Source organism: Plecotus auritus (genome assembly GCF_963455305.1).
Source record: "Plecotus auritus genome assembly, chromosome: 1".
In the NCBI taxonomy this organism is placed as follows: domain Eukaryota; kingdom Metazoa; phylum Chordata; class Mammalia; order Chiroptera; family Vespertilionidae; genus Plecotus; species Plecotus auritus.
Genome location: NC_137770.1, coordinates 145,641,193 through 145,664,280, shown reverse-complemented (window position 1 = coordinate 145,664,280; position 23,088 = coordinate 145,641,193). Strand labels below are relative to the sequence as shown.

Genomic DNA, 23,088 nt, shown 5'->3' with positions numbered 1-23,088 from the left:
ACTGCATTTTTGTGTAGAAAGCTTATAATTGCTGTAACAGTGTACTTCTTTTCTCAAGAGTCTGTGTTGAGTTTTTTCCCCCTGAGTCTTTATGGTGGGGATAAAATTGTAATTGTGAGATATATACTATTTACATTGAAGTGTTCAGTAATCATATTGTGTGGAAGACTCAATTGGAACTATAATGGAAAATAAGAAATAATCATTTGGGCCAGTCATTGAGCATCGGCAACACGTAAACAAGGAAATGTTAGCAAATAATTTACATGAAATACAAAGTATTATAATATTTATATAAATATAAGAATCAGCCAGTTTAGGAAATTACTCATATATTTTCTATGTGAATGTTAGCTTTCAAGGCAGGTTAGTAAACTGATCATAGCTAACCATGCCACAGTGTACTCATTAAATTTGTTTATTTTGGCTAGAGTGACTATTGGAAAGGATTCCTAGAGTTTCCATATGATCACTCTGTTTCTCCTGCAGATATTGCTCAGATTTCTAAAAATGTCATTCAATAGTTACACTCAGAATCATATTCCCTGAAGATTTTTATTGCTGAACTTGAACTTTATTCTCTGTTAGCCTGCTCAGAGATCTATTTTTCTTTTTCTCAATTTTAAAAGCTCTTAATGGGCGTTACAGTGAATCTTGATTTTGTAAAGTTGTACAGAAGAATAGAAGCTATGACTGAATGTTTGGTACAACATTATTTTGTCTGACTTTCTAAACAAGACACATGGGCTAAATATATTCATTCCTGGAATCAAATGAAAGCTCTAGCATTGGCAGGAGCTACGAGTAAATAGATTCCTAATTACTTGTCATTGACAGTGGTATCTCTGAAATGCAACAGAAATGACCATTTGGAAGCTGTCATTAATTGGCAGGTCATCAAATAAAAGTTATTCTCATTAATTTTGTTTTTGGTAAGTTAATCATCTCCCCATAGTTGGAGGTGTCTGAGCAGGCGATAGAACTCTTTCCCTTTACCCATATGCATGATCAATAATTAACTCCCTGAGGCTTCCCAGTCATTATGTTAGTAGTTTGAGCTCTTCAAAGTATAATATGAAATGAAAAGACAACTAGTATTTTAAGCATCTACTAATATGACAGATACTGTGCAAACTTTAGTATGAAGACTCAAAACCTCCATCCCAGTGGCAAAGCCATGTCATTTATTTATTTCTGAGGGGTAAATTGTTTAGCACCATACAAGGCAAAGCAGTATATAGGAACACATCCTATTTAGAGAAAGGCAGAAGCTGAGTAATGTTTTATATGCCTTAAAAGTAAAAAAAAAAAAAAAAAAAAAGCCCTAGCCGGTTTGGCTCAGTGGGTAGAGTGTCAGCCTGTGGACCAAAGGATCCCCGGTTGGATTCCCATCAAGGGCACATATCTCAGTTTCAGGCTTCTCCCTGGCTCTGGCCCTGGTCAGGACACATGCAGGAGGCAACCAATCGATGTGTTTCTCTCACATCGATGTTTCTCTCTCCCTCTCTCTTCCATTCTCTCTAAAAATCAATGGAAAAATATCCTTGGGTTAGGATTAAAAAAAACAAAAGTAAAAAAGAATAAAGGCGTGACTCATGTGCTTTGTGAAACCTTACTAAATACCATGAAGTCAGCATTTTCTCTAATGTTCGATATATTTTATACTTTGAAAAGTATATATATATATGCATCTTTTACTTACACCAAAAAGAAATTAATTGGGTTAGGGCTCTAAATGGTGTTTTCTAATCTGATAAACCTGAAGATACATTTAGTGAGTGGCTCTAGAATCACTCCTAGCCCCAAAATAGTTCATTTGGGGGCCACACCCGCCCCCTTCCTCCTCTGGAGCAGAATTTCATGGTGAATAATCAGAAATGTGTGGAAGGATATGAGTGGAGAGAAGTAGAGACACATGTAGGGTATAAGCAGATGTTTGACTTCCCTCCTGGACATGTATGTATTCACATTTCCTAAACACTTTTACTAAAAGCTAGCTGGCTCTCTTGAGTCACCACACTATTTCTGCTTTATGTCCTAAAGGAGATCATTGTTGGGTTTGTTGACTTTAATCAAAATTGAACTCTCTCTAAGGTAAGATGGCAGACAATTCTTAGAAGCCCGGTTTCAGGGCCTTAGTGTGGTTTCAGTGAGGTTAGAGCTACAGAATTTAGACCATTATATGCAACATAGAACCAGTACAGGTTGCCATACTGAAGACAGACAAAGATTATATCTGACACTGTTGGGCACTTGCAATGTAAAAGGGATTGTTTTGTTAGTTTGTTTGTTTTTAATCCTCATCCAAGGATATTTTTCCATTGATTTTTAGAGAGAGTGGAAGAGACAGAGAGTAACATCAATATGAGAGAGACATACCAATTAGTTGCTTCCCACACCCACTTGGGGATCTAGCCTGCAACCAAGGTACATGCCCTTGATGGGAATTGAACCTGGGACCCTTCAGTCCACAGGCTGACACTCTATCCACTGAGCCAAACTGGCTAGAGCATGAATGGGATTGTTTTAAGTTTTTTCATTTATTATCTCACTAGAGGCCCGGTACATGAAAATTCATGCACTGGAGGGGGGGGTCCCTTAGCCTGGCCTGCCCCCATCACAGTCAGGGAGCACTCAGGGGTGGGAGGCGACCCAGCGATCAGGGGAAGGCGATGCCCACATCACACCTCTGCTACTGCCACTGCCGGCAGCACAAGCCTCAGCTGGCCCTGGTTACCTGAGCCTCGGGTGGCCCTGGGCGGCTGGGCAGCTGCCATCTGAAGCTTGCCTGCGCCTCAGGCTGGCCCTGGGCAGCTGGGGTGCTGAAGGGACTGGGCGCCACCATCTTGTGGCTGTGGGCACTGCCATCTTGGAGGGCATGGAAGTCAATTAGACTATTTCCCCCTTATTGACTGTGGGTGCCGCCATCTTTGAGGTTGTGGCAGTCAATTAGCATATTCCCTTCTTATTGGCTGTGGGCACCACCATCTTTGTGAGGGCATGACAGTCAATTAGCATATTCCCTTCTTATTGGCTGTGGGCACCACCATCTTTGTGAGGGCATGGCAGTCAATTAGCATATTCCCTCCTTATTGGCTGTGGGCGCTGCTATCTTTGAGGTTGTGGCAGTCAATTAGCATATTCCTTCTTTTTTAGATAGGATTTTAATTCTCAAAAACTCAGTAATGTAGGTACTATTATTGCTATTTTATAGATGGAGAAACTGAGGCACAAAGAGGCTCACAAAGGAGCCCAACATCACACAGACACCAAGTAGAAACACAGAGATTTGAAGTGAACACACTGTTTAACAGTTTCATGTACTATTAACCACTGTGACATATTACTTCCCCAAGCTTGGATATTGTGATACTTGAAAAATAACTTAAATCATCCCAAGTAATCCCTGACAGATCTGACAGTATTCAGGAAGTGTCTGAGCAGGCAATGAAATGAGGAAATGCATTTCAGTCATTACAAGTATTCCAAAAACTAAATAAAATGCTGATGACATTGCTTTTCTGTTGAAATTTACCTGACTCAGGCAGACTTACCAGTAGAAGGCTCAGATCTTTTATTAAAAATGTATTTTTAGTATATTTTATAAACAGTCTTATTACTTTATAAAATATGCTTGCTTATATTTATCTGACTTTTAATTATTAAAGTTCTTGTCAAATCTCCTCAGGGACACTTCTGGATATGCTAATCAATTATAAATTCCTGCATGCAATATAAGTATTATTAACCTTCCTTAGATGTGATACTGTATATTTAATGAAGAGCAATACTGATTTTATAATGGTTTCAGTTCTATTTTTCCTTTCATTAAAGGACTTTATTCTAAATCTTTAAAGCACTAAGATTCTTATTTTAGCAAAAAACAACTTCATTTAAGCTGTAAAAAAAAAATTAAGTTCTATCTATTCCTAAAGGACTTACTTTAGCATTAGTTTCAGTCAAATGGTGTCTGTTTTCTTACCTCCTTGACTTTATATGTTAAAATATTTCAAAATAAATGAATCTATCAAGAAATTGTCTTAGGTAAGCTCTGGGTGACAGTGAGTTGGAACCCAGCTATCAACATGAGATATCTGAGACCCTAATTATCATTTTTAACTTTACTGATAAAAAGACTTCTGGGTACATGGGGACATGATTTTTAGGTTTTTGTTGTTGTTGTTGTTGTTTTTTAATAATCAATCTCTTCAGAGGGATTGCTATTTTAAATCTTTATTTTTAAAACTGCACCAAGTAAAAGTGCATAATTCTACATTCATTATTAAAACACTTGTTTTATAGGTAAAGAAATGTGGAAAGTTGATTTCCCCCTATTTTTGTTTTTATAGATGTTCGAAGAAGAACAATTTATGAATACCATCGAGTAGAGTTACAAATGTCAAAAATTACCAACATTTCAGCTGTGGAGATGACCCCATTACCTAGTAAGTTAACATCTGTACATAACTAGGTGGGAAAATGATTTGCAAGTTTGAGGATCTGGTCTATTCACCAATAATAATAACATGGTGCTTGACATGGACAGGCATCTTGCATGGATACAGGAATGGGTGGTTCATTTTTATTTTGACTGAGCAATCATTATTATTGATTTCTCCATCCTCCCAATTAGTCTGGATGACTGCATTCTCTCCTGTTTCCTAGCGTGCCTCCAGTTCAATGGTTGTGGCCCCTGTGTATCCTCTCAGATTGGCTTCAACTGCAGTTGGTGTAGTAAACTTCAAAGGTAAACAAAAATAATACAAAAAAATTTTTGAATTTTAAAAAGACTTGCTGCTTCTGCTCTTCCATTAAATTTTAAATGTGCCAGGTGTGTTGATTATCAAGTGTATGTATATTTTAAAAAATGCCATGAACAAAAAGCATTAAAAAATGCTTACACATGGAAATGTTTGGTTTTTCCTTTACCCGCTTGCTCAAAATTATCAAGAATCGTCATGTCAATAAGGTCTGACATACATTTGTAATCTCTATGGGGCTTAAGATAGATGATTATTGCAATTGAAAAGTCTTTAAATTGATGCTTTTGGTCCATATTCTACAGAGAGCATGGTATTAGATATCTTTACTATGACAAAGAGAATTTATTCTCAAGTACATGAATATTTTTAGAAAATACTGTAAATATCTCAAAGGTTACTAGCCAAGATGAAACATGTAGTCTGAAGGTGAGGAAGAGAGTGACATCAACTGGCCTTTACAATAGAATGGGTGGCTTTGGTCTGTGCTGTAACTAACTGACTTTGAAATGTAAGCTGCCTCACTTGTCAAAGATGGTTATGATTGTCATGTATGGTAAAGAGGATTTTTCAGTCTTTAAGCTTAGGAGATTCTGAATGATCATTTGTTAGAAATACAGAGTGAAGACCTTTACATATATTTTGGTATTTACTCAACCATTGGAGCATGAATTTTGTCCCAAGCACTGGGAAAGCATCAGTGAATAACATAGATGTGGTCCCTGCCCCCCAGGGAGCGTAAGGTCTAGTCCAGTGGTCGGCAAACTCATTAGTCAACAGAGCCAAATATCAACAGTACAACGATTGAAATTTCTTTTGAGAGCCAAATTTTTTAAACTGAAACTTCTTCTAACACCACTTCTTCAAAATAGACTCACCCAGGCTGTGGTATTTTGTGGAAGAGCCACACTCAAGGGGCCAAAGAGCCGCATGTGGCTCACGAGCCGCAGTTTGCCGACCATGGGTCTAGTCTGTCTGAGAGTAAGTCCCCCTCTCACCTTCAGAGTCTATGATAAATCTGCTTCTCCCTCCAGGTGGAGAACCGAATCTTTAAGCTGTTAGTCAGTGCCTGTGGCCTCAGAGTTTTCTGCTGTTAGCTGTCTCTGTCTTATCATCTTGCTGCAGCATTTGCTGTAATGATAGAGGCATGTTCAGGAATATTTTAAAAGTTATCGGAGTATAAAGAATAGAATGCCAGTTCCTTGATAACAAGCTTTAGGAAACATGTTTAACTTGCTAACTTTGGTGCAACCACTACATTATTCTGGATAGAACCGTATTATTTATTATAATTTATGTTTTGTTTTCAATTAAACATGTTCCAATAATTTCCTTTGGGCAATGAATTTCAAATAATGAAAAAGCAAGCAGGCAATTAGGATTCTTAAGAGTAGATTTTAACTAGCTGAATCTCCAGAGTAGGAAGAACTGCTATAAAAGCAAGGGTGTGTGGCTATTTATATTCATACTAGAGGCCCAGGGCATGACATTCGTGCACTGGAGAGGGAGGGCCCTCGGCCTGGCCTGCACCCTCTCCCAGTCTAGGACCCCTCGAGGGGATGTCTGCCTGCTGGCTTAGGCCTGCTCCCACAGTCCTTGGCGCTTCTGCGGAGGCAGAAGTGGCTCCCACCACCACCACTGCGCTGGCCAGCTAGAGCCCGGCTTCTGGCTGGGCAGTGTTGCCCCTGTGGGAGCGCACTGACCACCAGGGGGCAGCTCCTGCATTGAGCATCTGCCCCCTGGTGATCAGTGCACATCATAGCGACGGGTCGTTCCACTGTTCAGTCGATTTGCATATTAGTCTTTTATTATATAGGATTTTGATGACATTTCACAAAAATTATATGCATGTTAGAAATTATGCAAAATCTGTTTAGATAATGACCAAAGTGAATCTAAAGAGATGGTATTTTAATATGCATATTTAAGTAATGCTGAGCTCAGGCATGAAAAATACCCAAAAGAATGAAGTAGAAATCTCTGGTTTGGGGTGTATCTAATTCAAATTCCAGTTTAGTGATCAGCTCCTCTGAGAAGTCTCCCTAGCCACAAGTTTGTGTGAAATGGCCAGCCCCTGTGTCTCCCTGGCATCCTGGACACACTTTCATCATTAGCATTTAGCTGTTCATTCGTCAGTCTCCTTCATGGGCTCTGGGTTTATTAAGCATGTTTGGCCCTTTTACCTACAGCACCTAAGAATGTACCTGTACACATAAGCAACTGTTTGACATTGAAACGGGGACTCAGAACTGCTGGACATAGAAATTGGGACTCAAACATTTTTTGTTATTATATGTTTATTTCTAGTCTGCAGAGGCAAGATTTTTTAAAGGAAAGAAATGGGGGAAAAATAGATACAGAGGCAAAGAAGCATTGAACGGATTGTCAAACTACAGTGGGAAGGCAGGGGAGGTTGGGGGTGAGGGGGGCTGTAAGAGATCAACTGAAGGACTTGTACGCATGCATATAAGCATAACCAATGGATACAAGACACTGGGGCGGGGGGCAGGTAAATGCATGTACTTGGGGGAAGGGGAGGCTCTGGGGAGGTCAATGGGGAAAAAAAAAAGGAGACATATATACTACTATTTGTAATACTTCAAACAATTAAAAAAATGAAAAAAAAGAATGTTCCTGGTGCTGTAGAAAAATAGATGAATGAGTCATTGAATGAATGAATGAATGGTGATTCAGTCCCAAGTGAAGAAATCCTGATTAGATTTGTCTGGGATCAAAGGGCTTCCCAAGCCAAAACCGGTTTGGCTCAGTGGATAGAGCGTCGGCCTGCGGACTGAAAGGTCCCAGGTTCGATTCCGGTCAAGGGCACGTAACTTGGTTGTGGGCACATCCCCAGTGGGAGGTGTGCAGGAGGCAGCTGATCAATGTTTCTCTCTCATCGATGTTTCTAACTCTCTATCCCTCTTCCTTCCTCTCTGTAAAAAATCAATAAAATATATAAAAAAAAGATTTAAAAAAAAAAAAAAAAAAAGGGCTTCCCAGGATGAGGGGCTTGCAATGCGGAAACCAGGAAAGTCAAGGGAAAACCAGGTCAAGGTTCCACCCGGCCAGAGCACTATTAGGATAATCTGGACTGAAATAATGTTTTGGTAATTGAAGGTTTGGGACATTAGTCTCTAAACCTACATTCTACTAACCATTTCATTATCGTTTTAAAACATCTTATTGGTGGAAATATATGTTTAAAGTTCCAAACAAGCAATTTTAGCAATAAGATGACATCCACAAATTGGAAACTGCTTTGTACTATTAGTATTTTCATTGAATTGAGAGATTTCTCTGCCAGTCATTGTGCCCAGGAATGTTCAAATATATTTAACTTGTACAACACATTTACAGTGGAGGAAACTGAAGCTACGTTATTTGTGCAGGATCTCATTGCTCTTAAGTGTTAAGTTCAGAACTGAAGCTTAATCGGTGTGACTCCCCTGTCTGGGGTTTTGACATCTGACCTGTTCTGCCTCATACCTGCCAGGCGTAAGGTACAAGTTCATCTTCATCACAGCCTGAGAAATGGTAGACATACTTCTGAAAAGTAAATATTTTTATAGTTGATATTGCAAGAAAGTGATAAAGTTTTTATAGGTATAAAAGAATGCAGAAGAGACTCAAGCAAAACATAAGACTATTGTATGTTATTGAAAGCATAGTTTTTTTCCCACAAAAAATAGAAAAAGAAAAGCCCCTGGAGAAGCATATGAATGAGGAAGGATCTCATCAAAAAACACTACTAAAAAAAAGGCATGAGTTTTCTGCATGTTACCACTTAATGTTTTGTTGAATACCAAACACCGGTTTAAAATCTAGGATTTATTTTTAGTTCTTCAGCAACCCAGTTATTTACAAAATAAAACGTGCCTAATTAATTGGTTTAACTATGGCTCATTGCACCTTTGTTTAACTTAATTTCCCCACTGCATTTTATTAATTTCTCCTTTGACCTGTGAGCTTCAAAACTTGGCTTTTGCTGCCTGGAAGCATTTCCCCAGACTTTAGAGCTTTTATTAACAAATTCATAAAAACAAGAGAAGTCTTATCCTTAGCAACACAAAAGATGCCTCACAGATTTTTCTTTCATCCTTCTTACATTCTCCTTTGTTCTCATTTATCCCTGAATAATAATCAGTTGGTAGTGCTTATTGAAACTCTCAAGGTGGGCTTGCTTTAAGAAGATAAGTTTAATTGGTTTGTTTATTTCCTTTAATTCTTATTCTTCAGGGAGCAATAAACTAAGGTAGAATGTTTGTAATGGCTTACCCAAAGTACAAAGGAAACTGGGTCCTAGGGATATATACAGAACACAATCAAGTGTTTACCTAGAATAGATGACCCACTACTTCTAGGTAAGAATGCTTTTATTTATTCACTGCAAATTGAGAGGACATGAATCAACCACTTTCAATTGTACCTTATATCTTCACTCATTTAACAAAACAATTTTAGTGTCTCTATGTTGAAGTTACAATCCTAGATTGCAGATTCAGTGATGAGCAAACAAGAAAAAAAATCACTTCCCTCAAAGCTTACATTTGTGGTATTGGGAGATAGATTTTAAGCAAATAGATATGCAGAAAATATACTTAGTAAGGATGAGTGCTGTGGCAAAAAAGTAAGCAGGGCAATGTAATGGACAATATAGCAAAAATGATAAGACTAACAGTTTATTTGTTGGTATCATGCTAAGCAACCTTGACTTTTTTAAGAGACCTTGGTTTCATCAGCCATTATCCTCCAAAAGTTTATTTTTAAAATGAAAATGTATTTTGGTTCTTAAAATAGTCATTCATTCATTCACTTACTTAAACAGTTACTGAATGCTTTCCACACTAGTCTAAACATTGAGGTAGTTATAACAATAACCAGGTATTAATCAGAGCCAAAGCTCTCAAAGAGCCTTAGATTTTAACTTATTAAGCTGGAAAAGAAATGAATTAATAATTAAACAAAAATGTCAGTCGATGATGAGTGATCTATTGAATGTAAAAGAGCCAGTAGTTGCTTTTGACTGAGTGGCCAGGAAAGGCTTCTTGGAGGAAATGTAAATTAAACTTAGATCTGAATGATAGGGAACCAGCTACACTGAGGTGAAGACAAAGAGTGTTTCAAAGGGACTGCCAAGTGCAATGGTCCTACAGTGGGTTCGGGCTTGATCTGGGGAGGAAAGAAAAAGGTGCAGTGAGTTAGGAGCATTGAGGGTTGAGCATGATTGGTATTGAATGGTAGCAGATGACATCAGAAAGTAGCAAAGTATCCTATATAATAAAAGCTTAATATGCTAAGTGTCCAGTCATCCGGTGGCCATTCTACCAATCAAAGTGTAATATGCTAACGATATGCTAAGGATGCTCAACCACTTGCTATGATGTGCACTGACCACCAGGGGGCAGCTTGCTGCTGGGGTCTGGTCAATTGGGACTGAGCAAAATGGGCCAGACACACCCTCAAGCCCTCTCACGGTCCCTCCATGGCTGGCCTCCCTCCCCGGCCCCAATCATGCACCGGTGGGGTCCCTTGGCCTGGCCTGTGCCCTCTTACAATCCGGGCTGAGAAACCACTGCCCCCGAGTGCACGATTTTTGTGCACCCTGCCTCTAGTCAGATAGTCAGATAGTCAGATAGTCAGATATAAACAGCTTTGTAAGTCAGCAAAGGTTTTATTATCAAGGTGATAGGAAGGCTTTAGATTGTAGAAGAACTTAAGCAGAGGCATGCTGTGATTTCATTATACAATAGGTCCTCGGGTTACGTCAGAGATCCGTTCCTATGGCGCGACATAATGCAATTTTCACCTAAGTCAGAACCCACCTAAATAAGCACCTACATTATTCACGTAGAGCACATACATAGTAGTAATGAAGTGAAACAGTAAAAGAAAAATAAAGATAACAATTCCTGACCTTTACTTGTGGTAAATACATAATAAAAAACATAAAGTACATGTACATATGTTGAAATGATGGAATTTTTTTTTATATAAATAAATGGGAGATGGCGACGTAACCACGAAACGACTTACGTGGAGTCTGAGATAACCCGAGGACTGCCTGTATTTTTAAAATGCAACTCTGGCTGCTGCAAGGAAAATTGTGTGTGAGTTTTTGTTGTTTGCTTGGTTGTGTGTGTGTGTGTGTGTGTGTGTGTGTGTGTGCGCACACGCTTGGGGTTTGTTTATTTTGTTAATCCTCACCCAAAGATACTTTTTCCATTGACTTTTTATTTTGAGAGAGAGTGGAAGGGAGGGGGAGAGACAAGAAAGAAACTTCGTTATAAGAGAGATACATCAATTGGTTGCCTCCATCACACACGCCAACTAGGGCCAGGGGTCAGATAGAGCCTGCAACAGAAGTACATACCCTTGACTAGAATCAAACCTGGGACCCTTCAGTACTCGGGTCTACTCTGTCCACTGAGCCAAACCGGCCAGGGCTCTTTAATTTTTTTTATGGGTTTGGGTTTTTTGGGGCTTCTGTCGGGCTTTTTAGGGGGTTAAGAATTAAAAGGAAAAGAAGAATAAAAAGTGTGTGCAATAGTCTATAGGAGGTATGATTGCAAACTAAATAAGGATGATTCTTATGAGGAATCAAGAGAGATGAATTAATATGAGATGTCTTTTGGAAGGAGAGAAGTTACTTATTAATGGTCTAGAAGTGAATGGAGAGGAAAAGATAAGAATCAAGGATACTTCCTAGATTTATGTTTGAGAAATTTGGTCGATGCTGACACTTGTTTTTTGAGCCTAGGTAAGATGACACAAGAAATAGAGACTAGGGCAGGGAGAAATAAAGAGTTTGGCTAGGGACAGGTTCAGTGTGAGATACCTAGCAGGCTTCAAGTGGAAATGTTGAGTAGATGGGGATAGATAAGCTGAAAATTCCAGGAACAGTTTATGTCTAGAGGTTCAGACATATCACTGTATTGTTGATAGTATTTAAATTCATGGGACAAAATGAGATCAGCCATGAAAGAAGTGTAAATTGAAAATAAGAGAGAATCCAGGAACTAGCTCATGGCATGGCATAATGTGGATGGTGCTGATTTTCCATTACATACATGATGTTTCTATCAACAGAGAAAAGATACATATGAAAATAATGACATTGTTTGTCTTTGGAGAAACTATAGTGAGCTGGAACAGGCATGAGAATGAATATTACTTTTCAGTAAGTACTCGTTCGTATGACTTGAATTTTAGCCACATGGATTTGAAGACAAAAGGAGGCATCAGCAATGAGAAATAAGAGAAGAAATTCTTCAAAGGGTAGAAATGAAGTCTTACTTATTTTAGTGTCCTCCACAGCACCCAACACAGTGTCTGGGCTAATATAGGAATTCAGCATATACCAGTTGGACTGAATTATGCAGATAATTGAGGCCAGAAGTTTCTATTTTCCTGAGAATTGTTATTACTGACATTGGCTTTGTCAATGTCAACAAAATGACTATAGAAAGAACCAAGCTGATGCCTGGCATAAAAGGTCAACATTTATAATTAGGCATGTTGAACTCTAGGGAGTTAGACTCTTGGTGCCTTTTCCACCTTATATTTGCCTAGATGCAATCAAAGTATTAAGACTGGTATGGGTAAAAATTTGGGAATAAATACATCCTATTTTTCTTCACATTAAAAGAATAAATATAATTGCAAACACCTACTAATGGTAAATACCTCTATTTATAGACTAGTACTATGACATATTTACTTTAGAAGGAATGTGGGAAGAGGGAAAGATGTTTCCGAACAACTGCTGTACATTTTTTCAACCTATTATTTCAATTGCATTTTGCTAAGCCACCATGGCACTGACTGTTGTTTTCCAGTGAATGAATTGGATTTCTTTGCTGCAACAAGAGAAATAGAAAGTATCACATGTGACTTATTTTTAAAATTTTGAAAATGTGTTAAGTCAAATACTAATACTAATTCATTTATGATAGGAAATGTATCATAAACCTAAAGTAATTAACATAAAAATCCTTTTTATATAATAACAGCTAGTTTTTAAAATTAGAATGTATGCACATAATTGTACTAAAGGCCTGATGCACAAAATTTGTGCACGGGGGGGGGGGTCCCTCAGCCCAACCTGTACCCTCTCCAATCCGAGAGCCCTCAGGGGATGTCCTGTGGAATCGGGCCTAAACTGGCAGTTGGACATCCCTCTTGCAATCCAGGACCTCTGGCTCCTAACCGCTCACTTGCCTGCCTACCCTAACCACTCTGCCTGCCAGCGTGATCTCCCTAACTACCCTCCCCTGCTGTCCTGGTCCCCCTAACTGTCTTCCCCTGCCGGCCTGATTCCCTTAACTGCCATCTGCTGCTGTCCTGGTCACCCCTAATTGCCCTCCCCTGCAGGCCTGGTCGCCCCTATTAACTTTTTTAAAAAGTCCTATCCCCTTCACACACAATTGTATTTGACTTCCTTACTGGCTTCTCCCTCTCACACAATTTTGCTTTCTCCTTTATGTAACACTTTTTCCTACTGACTCATCATTTATAAACTTTTCTTTCTTCCTTATTTCCTACTTCTGTTCCACCATCCTTCTTCCCATCTTTCTTCTACCCTCCCTCCCTCCCCACATTCCTTCTTTCCTTTATCATTACCCCTCCCTCCCCCCCCTTTTCCTTCCTTCCCACCTTAATTTTTTTCTTCACTTTCTCCCTCAGAACTGCTTTGCTCCCTCCCCCATTTCTTCCTTCTTCCCATTCTCCTTTTAAGCTGTACTGGCTCCCCTTTAAAACTTTTCTTCCCTCCCTCTTTCTCATCCTACCTTTCCCATACATTCTTCTCTACTTACTTCTACTGTTTTAATATCTATCTACCTGCCTAATTATTCACTATCATTTATCTTTTTTCTTTTCTGACCCCTACTTTTAAAATCTGTCCCTAGTACACAACTATACTTGATTTTCATTATAGCTCCTACAGTTCACTCATACATCCTCTTTTTTTCTTTAACTCTGCTCTCTACTGACTCCTTTACAAAGTTCTTCCCTCCCTCCTTCCCTTCTTCTTCATCCTCCCCCCTCCACCCCCCCTCTTTCACTCTTTTTACAGGCTAATTAAAAATTCTATGCTTTTCGTCCTGTCTTAGTACTGACTGGTTCCCTCTTGGGACCTGTAGCCACCTCTGTTTGGGCACTCGGGCTCCTCTCACACCTGTTTTGAGGGGCTGAGCAACAATGCAGCTGCGTCTTGCCTACCATGGCCTGTGCCTTCCCTCTCCGAGTTGGGGGAGGGTCCAGCCGCCCAGCCCGCATCCATCGTGGGGACCGCTGTGTTATGTATGTTCGCACCGGAGACTTTTCTCCTGCTGAGTGCCGAAAGGGGGTCAGACGTGGAGGCCTTTGCCGACCCCTCCCCCCACGTGCCCGCTCCCACGCCTCCAGTGGCTCTCCGTCCACTCCCCTTTGGAATTCGCATGCTTGTGCAGGCACAGTCGAGGCCCGGCTTGTCCTCGGGGGCGTTCTGCCCAGGATGCGAGCCCCATCTGGGCGGGACCAGGCAGATGAATGGATGGGCAGCTGGAGAAAGCCATGGCAGCTTCCCTGTGGTGTGAGGGTCACCTGTGGTCTCCACCGTGGGGTCCAGGTCCCCAGGGCCGGGTCCACGCAGTGGGAGGAGGCTTTAAGGTTGTGCACTTGGGAGGATCTACCAGCTTCCTGGGTGTTGTGGGGCCACCCTGTGTGTCTGTGGCGATGGGACCCCCACGTTGTTTACCCGGTGGCCCGTCCAGGTCTGGTGCCTTACCTCGACATCCACTGTCTGTCATGGCGCCCAGGCCCTTCCTTTGTGTTGAGTCCACACCCTCTGGATTTGCATGTGCGACCCCTCCCTAGGGTCACCACCAATGCACGCAGCCCCTGGTTGGTGTCTGTCAACTGCGCCCTGAGAACCGGCCTTCTGCCATACCTGTGTTGCCCCTAGGCCCCCCCAACCTGGGGGGGGGGTTGGTGGCATCCCCAGGGAGAATGCTCTCGGGACAGGGGTGTTTGTGGGGTGTGTGCACCCGGGAGAAAAAGAGGATTCCAGCGCTGGGGACAGGGAAGCGAGCCTCACACAAGTCCCCCTGCTGCATGAGGAGCTTCCTGCTGGTCTGTCTATATGCATATTGGTCGTTACTGTGACACCGTTAGGACCGATTTGCATATTACCTCTTTATTATATAGACTAGAGGCCTAGTGCACAAAATTTGTGCACAGGGGGTGTGTCCCTCTGCCCAGCCTACACCCTCTCCAATCTGGGACCCCTTGAGGGATGTCTGACTGCCCGTTTAGGCCGACTGGGCCTAAACGGGCAGTCGGACATCCCTCTCACAATCCAGGACTGCTGGCTCCCAACTGCTCACCTGCCTGCCTTCCTGATTGCCCCTAACTGCTTCTGCCTGCCAGCCTGATCACACCCCAACCACTCCCCTGCCAGCCTGATTGCCCCTAACTGCCCTCCCCTGCAGGCCTGGTCCCCCACAACTGCTCTCCCCTGCAGGCCTGGGTCCCCCCCCAACTGCCCTTCCCTGCAGGCCCGGTTGCCCCCAACTTCCCTCCTCTGCTGGCCTGGTCAACCCTAACTGCCTTCCCTTGCAGGCCTGGTCCCTCCCAACTGCCCTCCCCTGCTGGCCATCTTGTGGTGGCCATCTTGTGTCCACATGGGGGCAGGATCTTTGACCACATGGGGGAAGCCATCTTGTGAGTTGGAGTGATGGTCAATTTGCATATTACTCTTTTATTAGATAGGATGCTTATTTAGCTTACAGAAATTAAGCTATGTAAGTTTGGGAGGAGAGAGAAATGGAGAGAAAAAATTTAAATAGTGCAGTTGATCCCCAATCAGTAATCTTTTGCTCCTGAAAAACAACAATGAGACTTAAATATACTTTCCTCATTTGGTCTTGTTCATGTGTACTCTTTAACAGTGGCACATTTTGCAGCATTCATTTTGACTCTAGTGTTTAAAGACACAGTGGGTATTTTTCATACCAACAACTTCATGGTGGGTCAACCCCAAACCCCACAATCCATTCTGACATTGCAGAAAGAACTAGTTTTATCAAAAGACAGGGTGTCAAGTTCCTGAGAGGGCTGTACTAAGGGAATTTCAAGCATATTTTGACACAGTATGATTTTCACCTACTTACTCACCCGAATATCTAGCCCTCAACTAAGGTGCACCTCCACTGTAATCCTTAAAGGGCCATGGAAAGCATTCTGTTGGTCAAATTTAGATGTAAGTCTTAGTTTAGTCTCAAGATTCTGAGATTGAAAGGCGATGATCAGAAATCCACAACTATTGAATGACAAATCATATGTTCTTGGAATAAATGCCCAAGGCTATAATTTTTTTAATTAAGGTAAGTCAATAGTTAGAGTCAGTGTAATTGCAATTGCTTAAATGTACCTTTTATATCCCAGACAAAGCCATAGCCTATAACCCTTTTGACATTATATATGAAGCTACTTGTACTTAATTAACATGATCTTTTCATGTAAGGAAATCTATTGGCTTTGGCAATAAGATCTGAAGTTCAGGCCTAATAATCAAATAGAAGCCATTTAGGAAATCTAGGAGGAGCCCTGATCCAGAACTAATTATAACCTTAGGCTTATTTCAATGTTTTGAGCTAACATGAAGTTCTCTTTGGAAATGCATCTACTTTCAGATGGACACTGAGAACTTATCACACTTTAAAAATATTAAACTTTTATTGGTTGATGTTCCAATATGCTGACCTTTTATCAAGTTGAAATTACTTCCATCTACTTATTAGAATTACTGATTAGCAATATTTTGATAGGAAAAATTTTTAGTACATTAACTGAATGTCAGGTTTAAGTGCAAAATATGAAGATACTTATAACTCTAACAAAAATCTATTTTTGTGCCTTTGATAGAAAGTATGTCCTTGATAAAATATTAGATCCAACAAAATTATTTATTTATTTATTTATTTATTTATTTATTTTTGTTATTCCTCATCTGAGGATATTTTTTCCGTTGATTTTTAAAGTGGAAGAAAAGAAGGGAGGGGGAGAGAGAAAAACATTGATGTGATTGGTTGCCTCCCACATGTGCCCCAATCTGGGCCAGGGATCAAGCCTGCAACCCGAATCAAATCCACTACTCTTCAATCTGCGAGCCGATGTTCTAGTCCCTGAGCCAAACCGTTTAGGGCTGAACAACATTATTTAATTGAAGAAATCATCATTGCAATGCCTTATTATCGAGCTGCCTAGTCATGACAGACAGGAAGAAGAGGATTGCTGACATTTCTGATTGATGGCAGCAGAGGAACCTTAAGTTTTAATTATATACACTCAGCAACAATGGGAAAATTGCCCATAGGTTTAAATCTGGTGGACACACTAGCCCAAGTCTAAACAAAAAAGATTTTTTCTTTTTAGTGTATTTTTATTAAGTGTATTGTGCATTCTGCATCAAAGAGTACTAGCCATCCAAGGTTAAGGAGGAGCCCAGAATTGAGGAAGCATTTTTGCCTTATTCAAAAGAAGTCAGCCCTGGCCAGGTGACTCAGTTGGTTGAAGCATCATGCCGTACACCAAAAGGTTGCTGGTTTGATTCACGTTGAGGACACATACCCAGGTTGCTGGTTTGATCCCAAGTGGGGGTGCATACAGGACACAACTGATCAATGTTTCTCTTTCACATCGATGTTTCTCTCTCTCTCTCTCTCTCTCTGTCTTTCACACTCCCTTCCTCTCTCTCTAGAATCAATAAAAACATATCCTCAGGTGAGGATTAAATATATTTTTTTAATTTTAAGTCAAAGTTTCCAAAGTTGATACTAGAGAGGAGGTCATGTTTTATTGTCTGAGGTGGAATAGACTGTATGTCTAAAGACTAGTGACACAGCCAACAATTTACTGACTAATTTTGAACAAACAAATTAAAGCTCTTTGACTCTATATTCTGAAATGTGAAATATATGTCTCTACATATATTTGATTTTTATTTTCTTGAAATCTGAGTGGCCCCAACTTTTGGAGTCCTCAAATATTAGTACAGTTAAGAATTGCCACAGGAGCTTCTTAAAATGTAGATTTCTCGGCAGCTCACCAAGAGAGTCAGATTCAGGAGGGCCAGAGTGGAGCCTAGGAATTTTAACTTTTTAATAAACCTCTTCAGGAGATCCTGTGTCCTAAGAGCACAATGGAAATAAATGCTAAGCTTGCACATATGGGCCAAGCGTCCTATCAATTTGCCATAATTATGGCAAAATTAGTGGAAACACTTATTTGTACTTTGGAATAGAGAAATACTATAGAAAAAAAAAACATCTAAAGAAAAAAATAGTTGTTAAAAATCTACTTGACATTAATGAAATAGGACTTAATAAGAGAAAGCAATAAGTCTTTGTATATATAATAAATAAACCAGAAGATCTTAGAACATTGTTTGGTAGTTAAAAGTTTTGTAATATCTTTGATTTATGAATTTTTATTAAATGACTGCTACCAAAGTGGAAATTCATTGTTCTAAAGGGACCAAGTTATTTCTAGAAATACCATACAGCATTGTTTTTGACATGCTATGCTTATGAGGTGAATTGAAGTTGAAATTTTTTAGTGCAAGACCCTTTATAATCCTTTCAAATTTAAATAATCTTATTTTTAGCCTGTCCTGAAATATAGCATAAGCAAATGGTCTTTTAAGAATACAAAATTAAAGTTTTTTTTTCTTCCTTTTGAGTATTCCAAGCCTAGATTTAACAAAAATATGATTTTGTGTGTTTGTGAAAAAATTATAACAGTACAATGAAGTATGATATTATTTTATCCATTACATGGAAGCATTTTGAAGTATATTTCAATGTTAAGAATACTTTTGAAAAGACACATAGTTACTAGTAACTAGGGCTCACCTTTGGGGAACTGCGGTGAATTAGAAACTGGCTTAGAGAGGTAATATTACCATTTCTTTATATTCCCTTTTGTAGAGTTTGAATTGTTATCACATGGCCACAGAATCTACACTTAATCAATCAATAAACAAACAGATATTTTTAAGAGAAAGAAATAAGTATATATGTTAATGTATATTAGGAAAATATGAGTAACACTTTTAGAAAATTCTACTATGAAAGAACGTTAGAAAATGACCAATGCTGAAAGTATAGGCGACATCTCTTTCCTCTGGAAAGTTGGCATTTGATTTACTCGCCTTTTGAATATAAAATACATGTAATTCTTTTCTCTTTAAAAAATGATATCGAGCCCTGGCCAGTGTAGCTCAGTTGGTTGAGTGTCATCCCATGCATCTAAAGGGCCATTTCTATTCCCGGTCGGGGCACAAGCCCAGGTTTCAGGTTAGATCTTCAGTTGGGTGGGTGCAGGAGACAGCTGAGTAATGTTTCTCTCCCTCCTTCTCCCTTTCTCTCTCTCTCAAATCACTAAAAACATATTTTTTAAATAAATTAATTATAAATGGTATTGAACTGTGTGTTTTAACTGTCTATCTGCCTGTCAGTCTTTCTATCTTATCTCTCTAGCTACTTTACATTTTTTATCTATTCTGTTTCCTTTTGGCTACTGGCCATCAGTAAGGACAGTTGTGAATTCAGAATAGGAACCAGCTTTCTTTTTTCCAAACTCTACAGCCACAGATGCTTGGGCCAAGTGTCCTTATAACAAAGTACCACCTGAAATATCAAGGCATTATTTTAATTAGTCTGATGTTCCCAGGCACGGAATGCTGTGTTTGCTTTCCTTTGAGCACCACTTGGCAAAAGTAAAGATAAAATCTGTAGAATTATTTAGCATCACCACTTTTTATAGCTGCTATTTCAAGATTATCCAAATGATTGTAAAATTTTGCTTAAGTGTTAACCAGCTGTGGTAGCCACATTTAATACAGTTATAATTTACAAAACCAGAATTTTCAATGAATGCAATCCAACAAACATATATAAGTACCTAAAAATGAAGCATTTTAGTGCTATATTACATATTCCATTCCCTTAGCTTGCTTATACCAATAGTAGATTCTACTGGAAATAATTAAAAGTTAATTGTCCAAGAATGAAATTGAATTTGTTCAATTTAAAAAAAGTAGGTACTAAATTATTATGAAAAAATGTGATACTTAAAGGACAAGGAAATAAAAATTTAGTTGGATTCTATAAAAAAATATATGAGTAGTAAGTATTGGAAGAATCTCAGGTTAACTGTCTTATTTTGAAAAAGACTGACATTGTAATAAATAAAAGAGAACATTTAATAAAAGTAGTTTATGGTTTAATTATTTGTTTTGCTGGGATTCTAATGTAAAAAATATAGAAAGACATTCAAAATACAATATGTTTATACTCAAGCAATCTTGATTAATACTTACGTAAGAAAATAAAAATGTCATTGGGATAGCTTCTGATTCTTTTTGCTTTCTGCTGAAATCTATCTCTAAGAAAAGTTGAAATATGACTATTGCATATTTCTTTTTATTATAAAAAATATTTTTTATATATTTCAGAGAGGGAGAGAGAGAGGGAAACATCAATGATGAGAGAGAATCTTTGATTGGCTGCCTCCTGCATGCCCCCTACTGGGGATCGAGCCCACAACCCTGGCATGTACCCTTGACCAGAATCAAACCTGGGACCCTTCAGTCTGCAGGCTGATGCTCTATCCACTGAGCCAAACCAGCTAGGGCAACTATTGCATATTTCTTAATATGAACATACTACTTAAGATTTTTATGAAATTTGTAAATGCTAAAGAATGTATTTTCTGACAAGTCCTAAGTCAGAGTTATAGCCACTAAGAAGGTCTACCCAGACTTTTAAAGAAACCTTATGATAGGAATTGTCATTCATAGAAAAGTTCAAGAAATCAAGTAATTTAGCAATGCATTAAATAATCCTGTTACTTCTTTAGTTCTAAGAACACCTAGCTGCCTTTTTATGTAACTTAAGGGCCATCTAACCAAGCTGGTATATGTTACTAGGGAAAACAAAGAAGGTATTCCAGGATAAAAATAAAGATTTTCTGTTTGAACGAAGATTGGCATCCAATTTTTCCTTTTCTGGGCTATAAAAGGGATTGGCAGAATTGAAATTAGTGAAACATTTATTTCTCCTTCCTAGAGAGACACTTTTTCTTTTACCTCAGCTCTTGAATTTGCCCTTCAATGATAAGTCATAGTCAAGGGGGAACTATTCTCTTCAAGAACATGACCTTGGCTCCAGCTGTTTATAATGATAGGCTCTCCTAATAATACACAGATTGTATATCCTAAAATAATGTCTTTCGACCACCAGAAAAGACCTCTGTATTGATCTGTGTCCTGATGAGAATTAATCTCTCTCTCCTCTGCACTCCGCTAGCACACAGGTATATGTTTGCTTGTCCAAATTTCCTGTTGCTGCTGCTAAATGGCATGAGCTTTGAAAGTTGTTTTAAGGGAAGGATGGCTTGCATATGGAGATATTGAAATAATTATAATAGCTACCTTTTATGTGCCAGGCATCGCACAAAATACTGTACTCCCACTGAAGTCTTTTAATTCTATTATTTCATTCAGTTCTTGCAATTACATTAAGAGACAAGTATTAGGATCCTGTTTTATAGATTAAGTAAATGAGAATTAGGAAGGTTGAAAAGCTTAGCCAAGGTCATGAAACTAGTAACTGGTGGAGCCAGAATTTAAAATAAAAAGTTTTTAAACTATGGATGATGGGAGAGATGAAAAACAAAATAAATGCTAGGGTTAAAAATTCTCCATTAGTCTTCTGTGCCTAGTCTTATAGCACTTACAGTTTAACAAGTGTGTGCATATATGCTGGTCAGCAATCCATCAGGAAAGAAACGAGGCCACCCCCTTGCCTACTAAAAGGGTTTTATTGGCTTATTTACATTAACATCCATTCAAAACTTATTTGAATTGTTTGTTATAATTAAGGTTATATTCATGCAGAGTGCATGGCTGGCAAGATAGAATCTTCTTGAAAAAAGAAAAACCATGAGTTGGAGAAAGTAATAAAAGTAGCACATAGATAGGATTCTCATGGGGGGATTAAATGACATGCAGCAAAAATGGTGTACAAAGAAATTTTTATTTTGTATAGGTGCTGTATCAATCACTCACCTCTGTGTTGTTTTCTGCTCATATGTCAAAAGATGGATCATAAACAGACATCTGAGAGAATCCCCCTCAGACCCATGCACTCAGCTTATGAGAAAAGAGAACAATTCTTGAGGACTGGGCATAAGATACTTCAGAATACACTGAAATTTTAGTGTGCAAACTTAAACCTAGATTGTCTAAAAGAACAAAATGAACAAGAATACATAGGTGGTAGGTGATAAATACACAGGAAAACTTGACTGGAAAAGCTTACTGATGTTGAGCACAGAATCTGTGAATAGAAATGTCTGTGTAGAGTGAGAATTAGATTCATCCCCTCAAGGCCATGCTTAGTTTTCTCAGGACAGACCAGTATCCCATTTTTTTTTTCTCTCCCAAAAGTGTAGTGATCTCCCTCCCTAACAGCATTCTGGGTAACCCAACTATTGTCTAAGTTTTAACCGCTTTTGTGGTTAAAACTTAAGGCAGTGCTAGAATTTCTAGATTAGTTCAATTATCCTATATAATAAAGATGTAATATGCAAGTGGTCGTTACGCTCATAAACTGTGAAGCGTAACGACCGACCATGTAATGACCGGATCACGGATCAGCAGGAGGGTGGGGCAGCAAGCTACAAGCAGGTGGCAGAGAGCTACAGGAGGGGGCAGGGCAGCAAGCTATAAGGGGGCGGCGCGGAGGGAGCTACAGGAGGGCGGGGCAGCAGGCGGAGAGCTACAGTAGGGCGGCAGTGAGCTACTGGCAAGCTATTGGCGCACGGATTCATACGCAGGGCTCCTAGTTCTCTATAATGGAATTCCTACAACAGACACCATATGACCCACAACCTGACATATTTACTGTCTGGTCTTTTACAGGAAATGTTTTCCAGATAAATGAAAACATACAACAAATATCTTGAGTAGTGAAAAAAATAAAATATGTTTTCATAATAAATGCTTTTGGCAGAAAATATTGACTGTTCTTTTAAAGGTTTCATGAAGTAAACAGCGACATTGGAATAAAGGAGACAATTTTAATGAACATCACCTAAAGAAACCTTAGACAATAAATGAAGGATCAAGTCATACTGATATAATAGTGTTTGTAAAGAATAGTAAAAATAAAATTTGAGGGTGTTGAATTGGGTCTTGTGAGCTGAAAGAAAGAGTAACATGAAAATTCAGGTCTACATATCCATTCTACATATGCTTATATTGCTTTTGCTATAAATATTTTTC

At 39.2% G+C, this 23,088-nt stretch overlaps 1 protein-coding gene across 1 annotated transcript in view; it reads left to right on the top strand.

Moving 5' to 3' along the window:
• PLXDC2 (plexin domain containing 2) overlaps positions 1–23,088 on the top strand; it is a 426,562-nt gene that overhangs the window by 324,194 nt on the left and 79,280 nt on the right. Inside the window, exons 8-9 of the mRNA XM_080661690.1 lie at positions 4,350–4,445; positions 4,666–4,747. Of these exons, the coding sequence (XP_080517816.1) occupies positions 4,350–4,445; positions 4,666–4,747 (178 nt within the window). The remainder of the gene's footprint in view (positions 1–4,349; positions 4,446–4,665; positions 4,748–23,088) is intronic.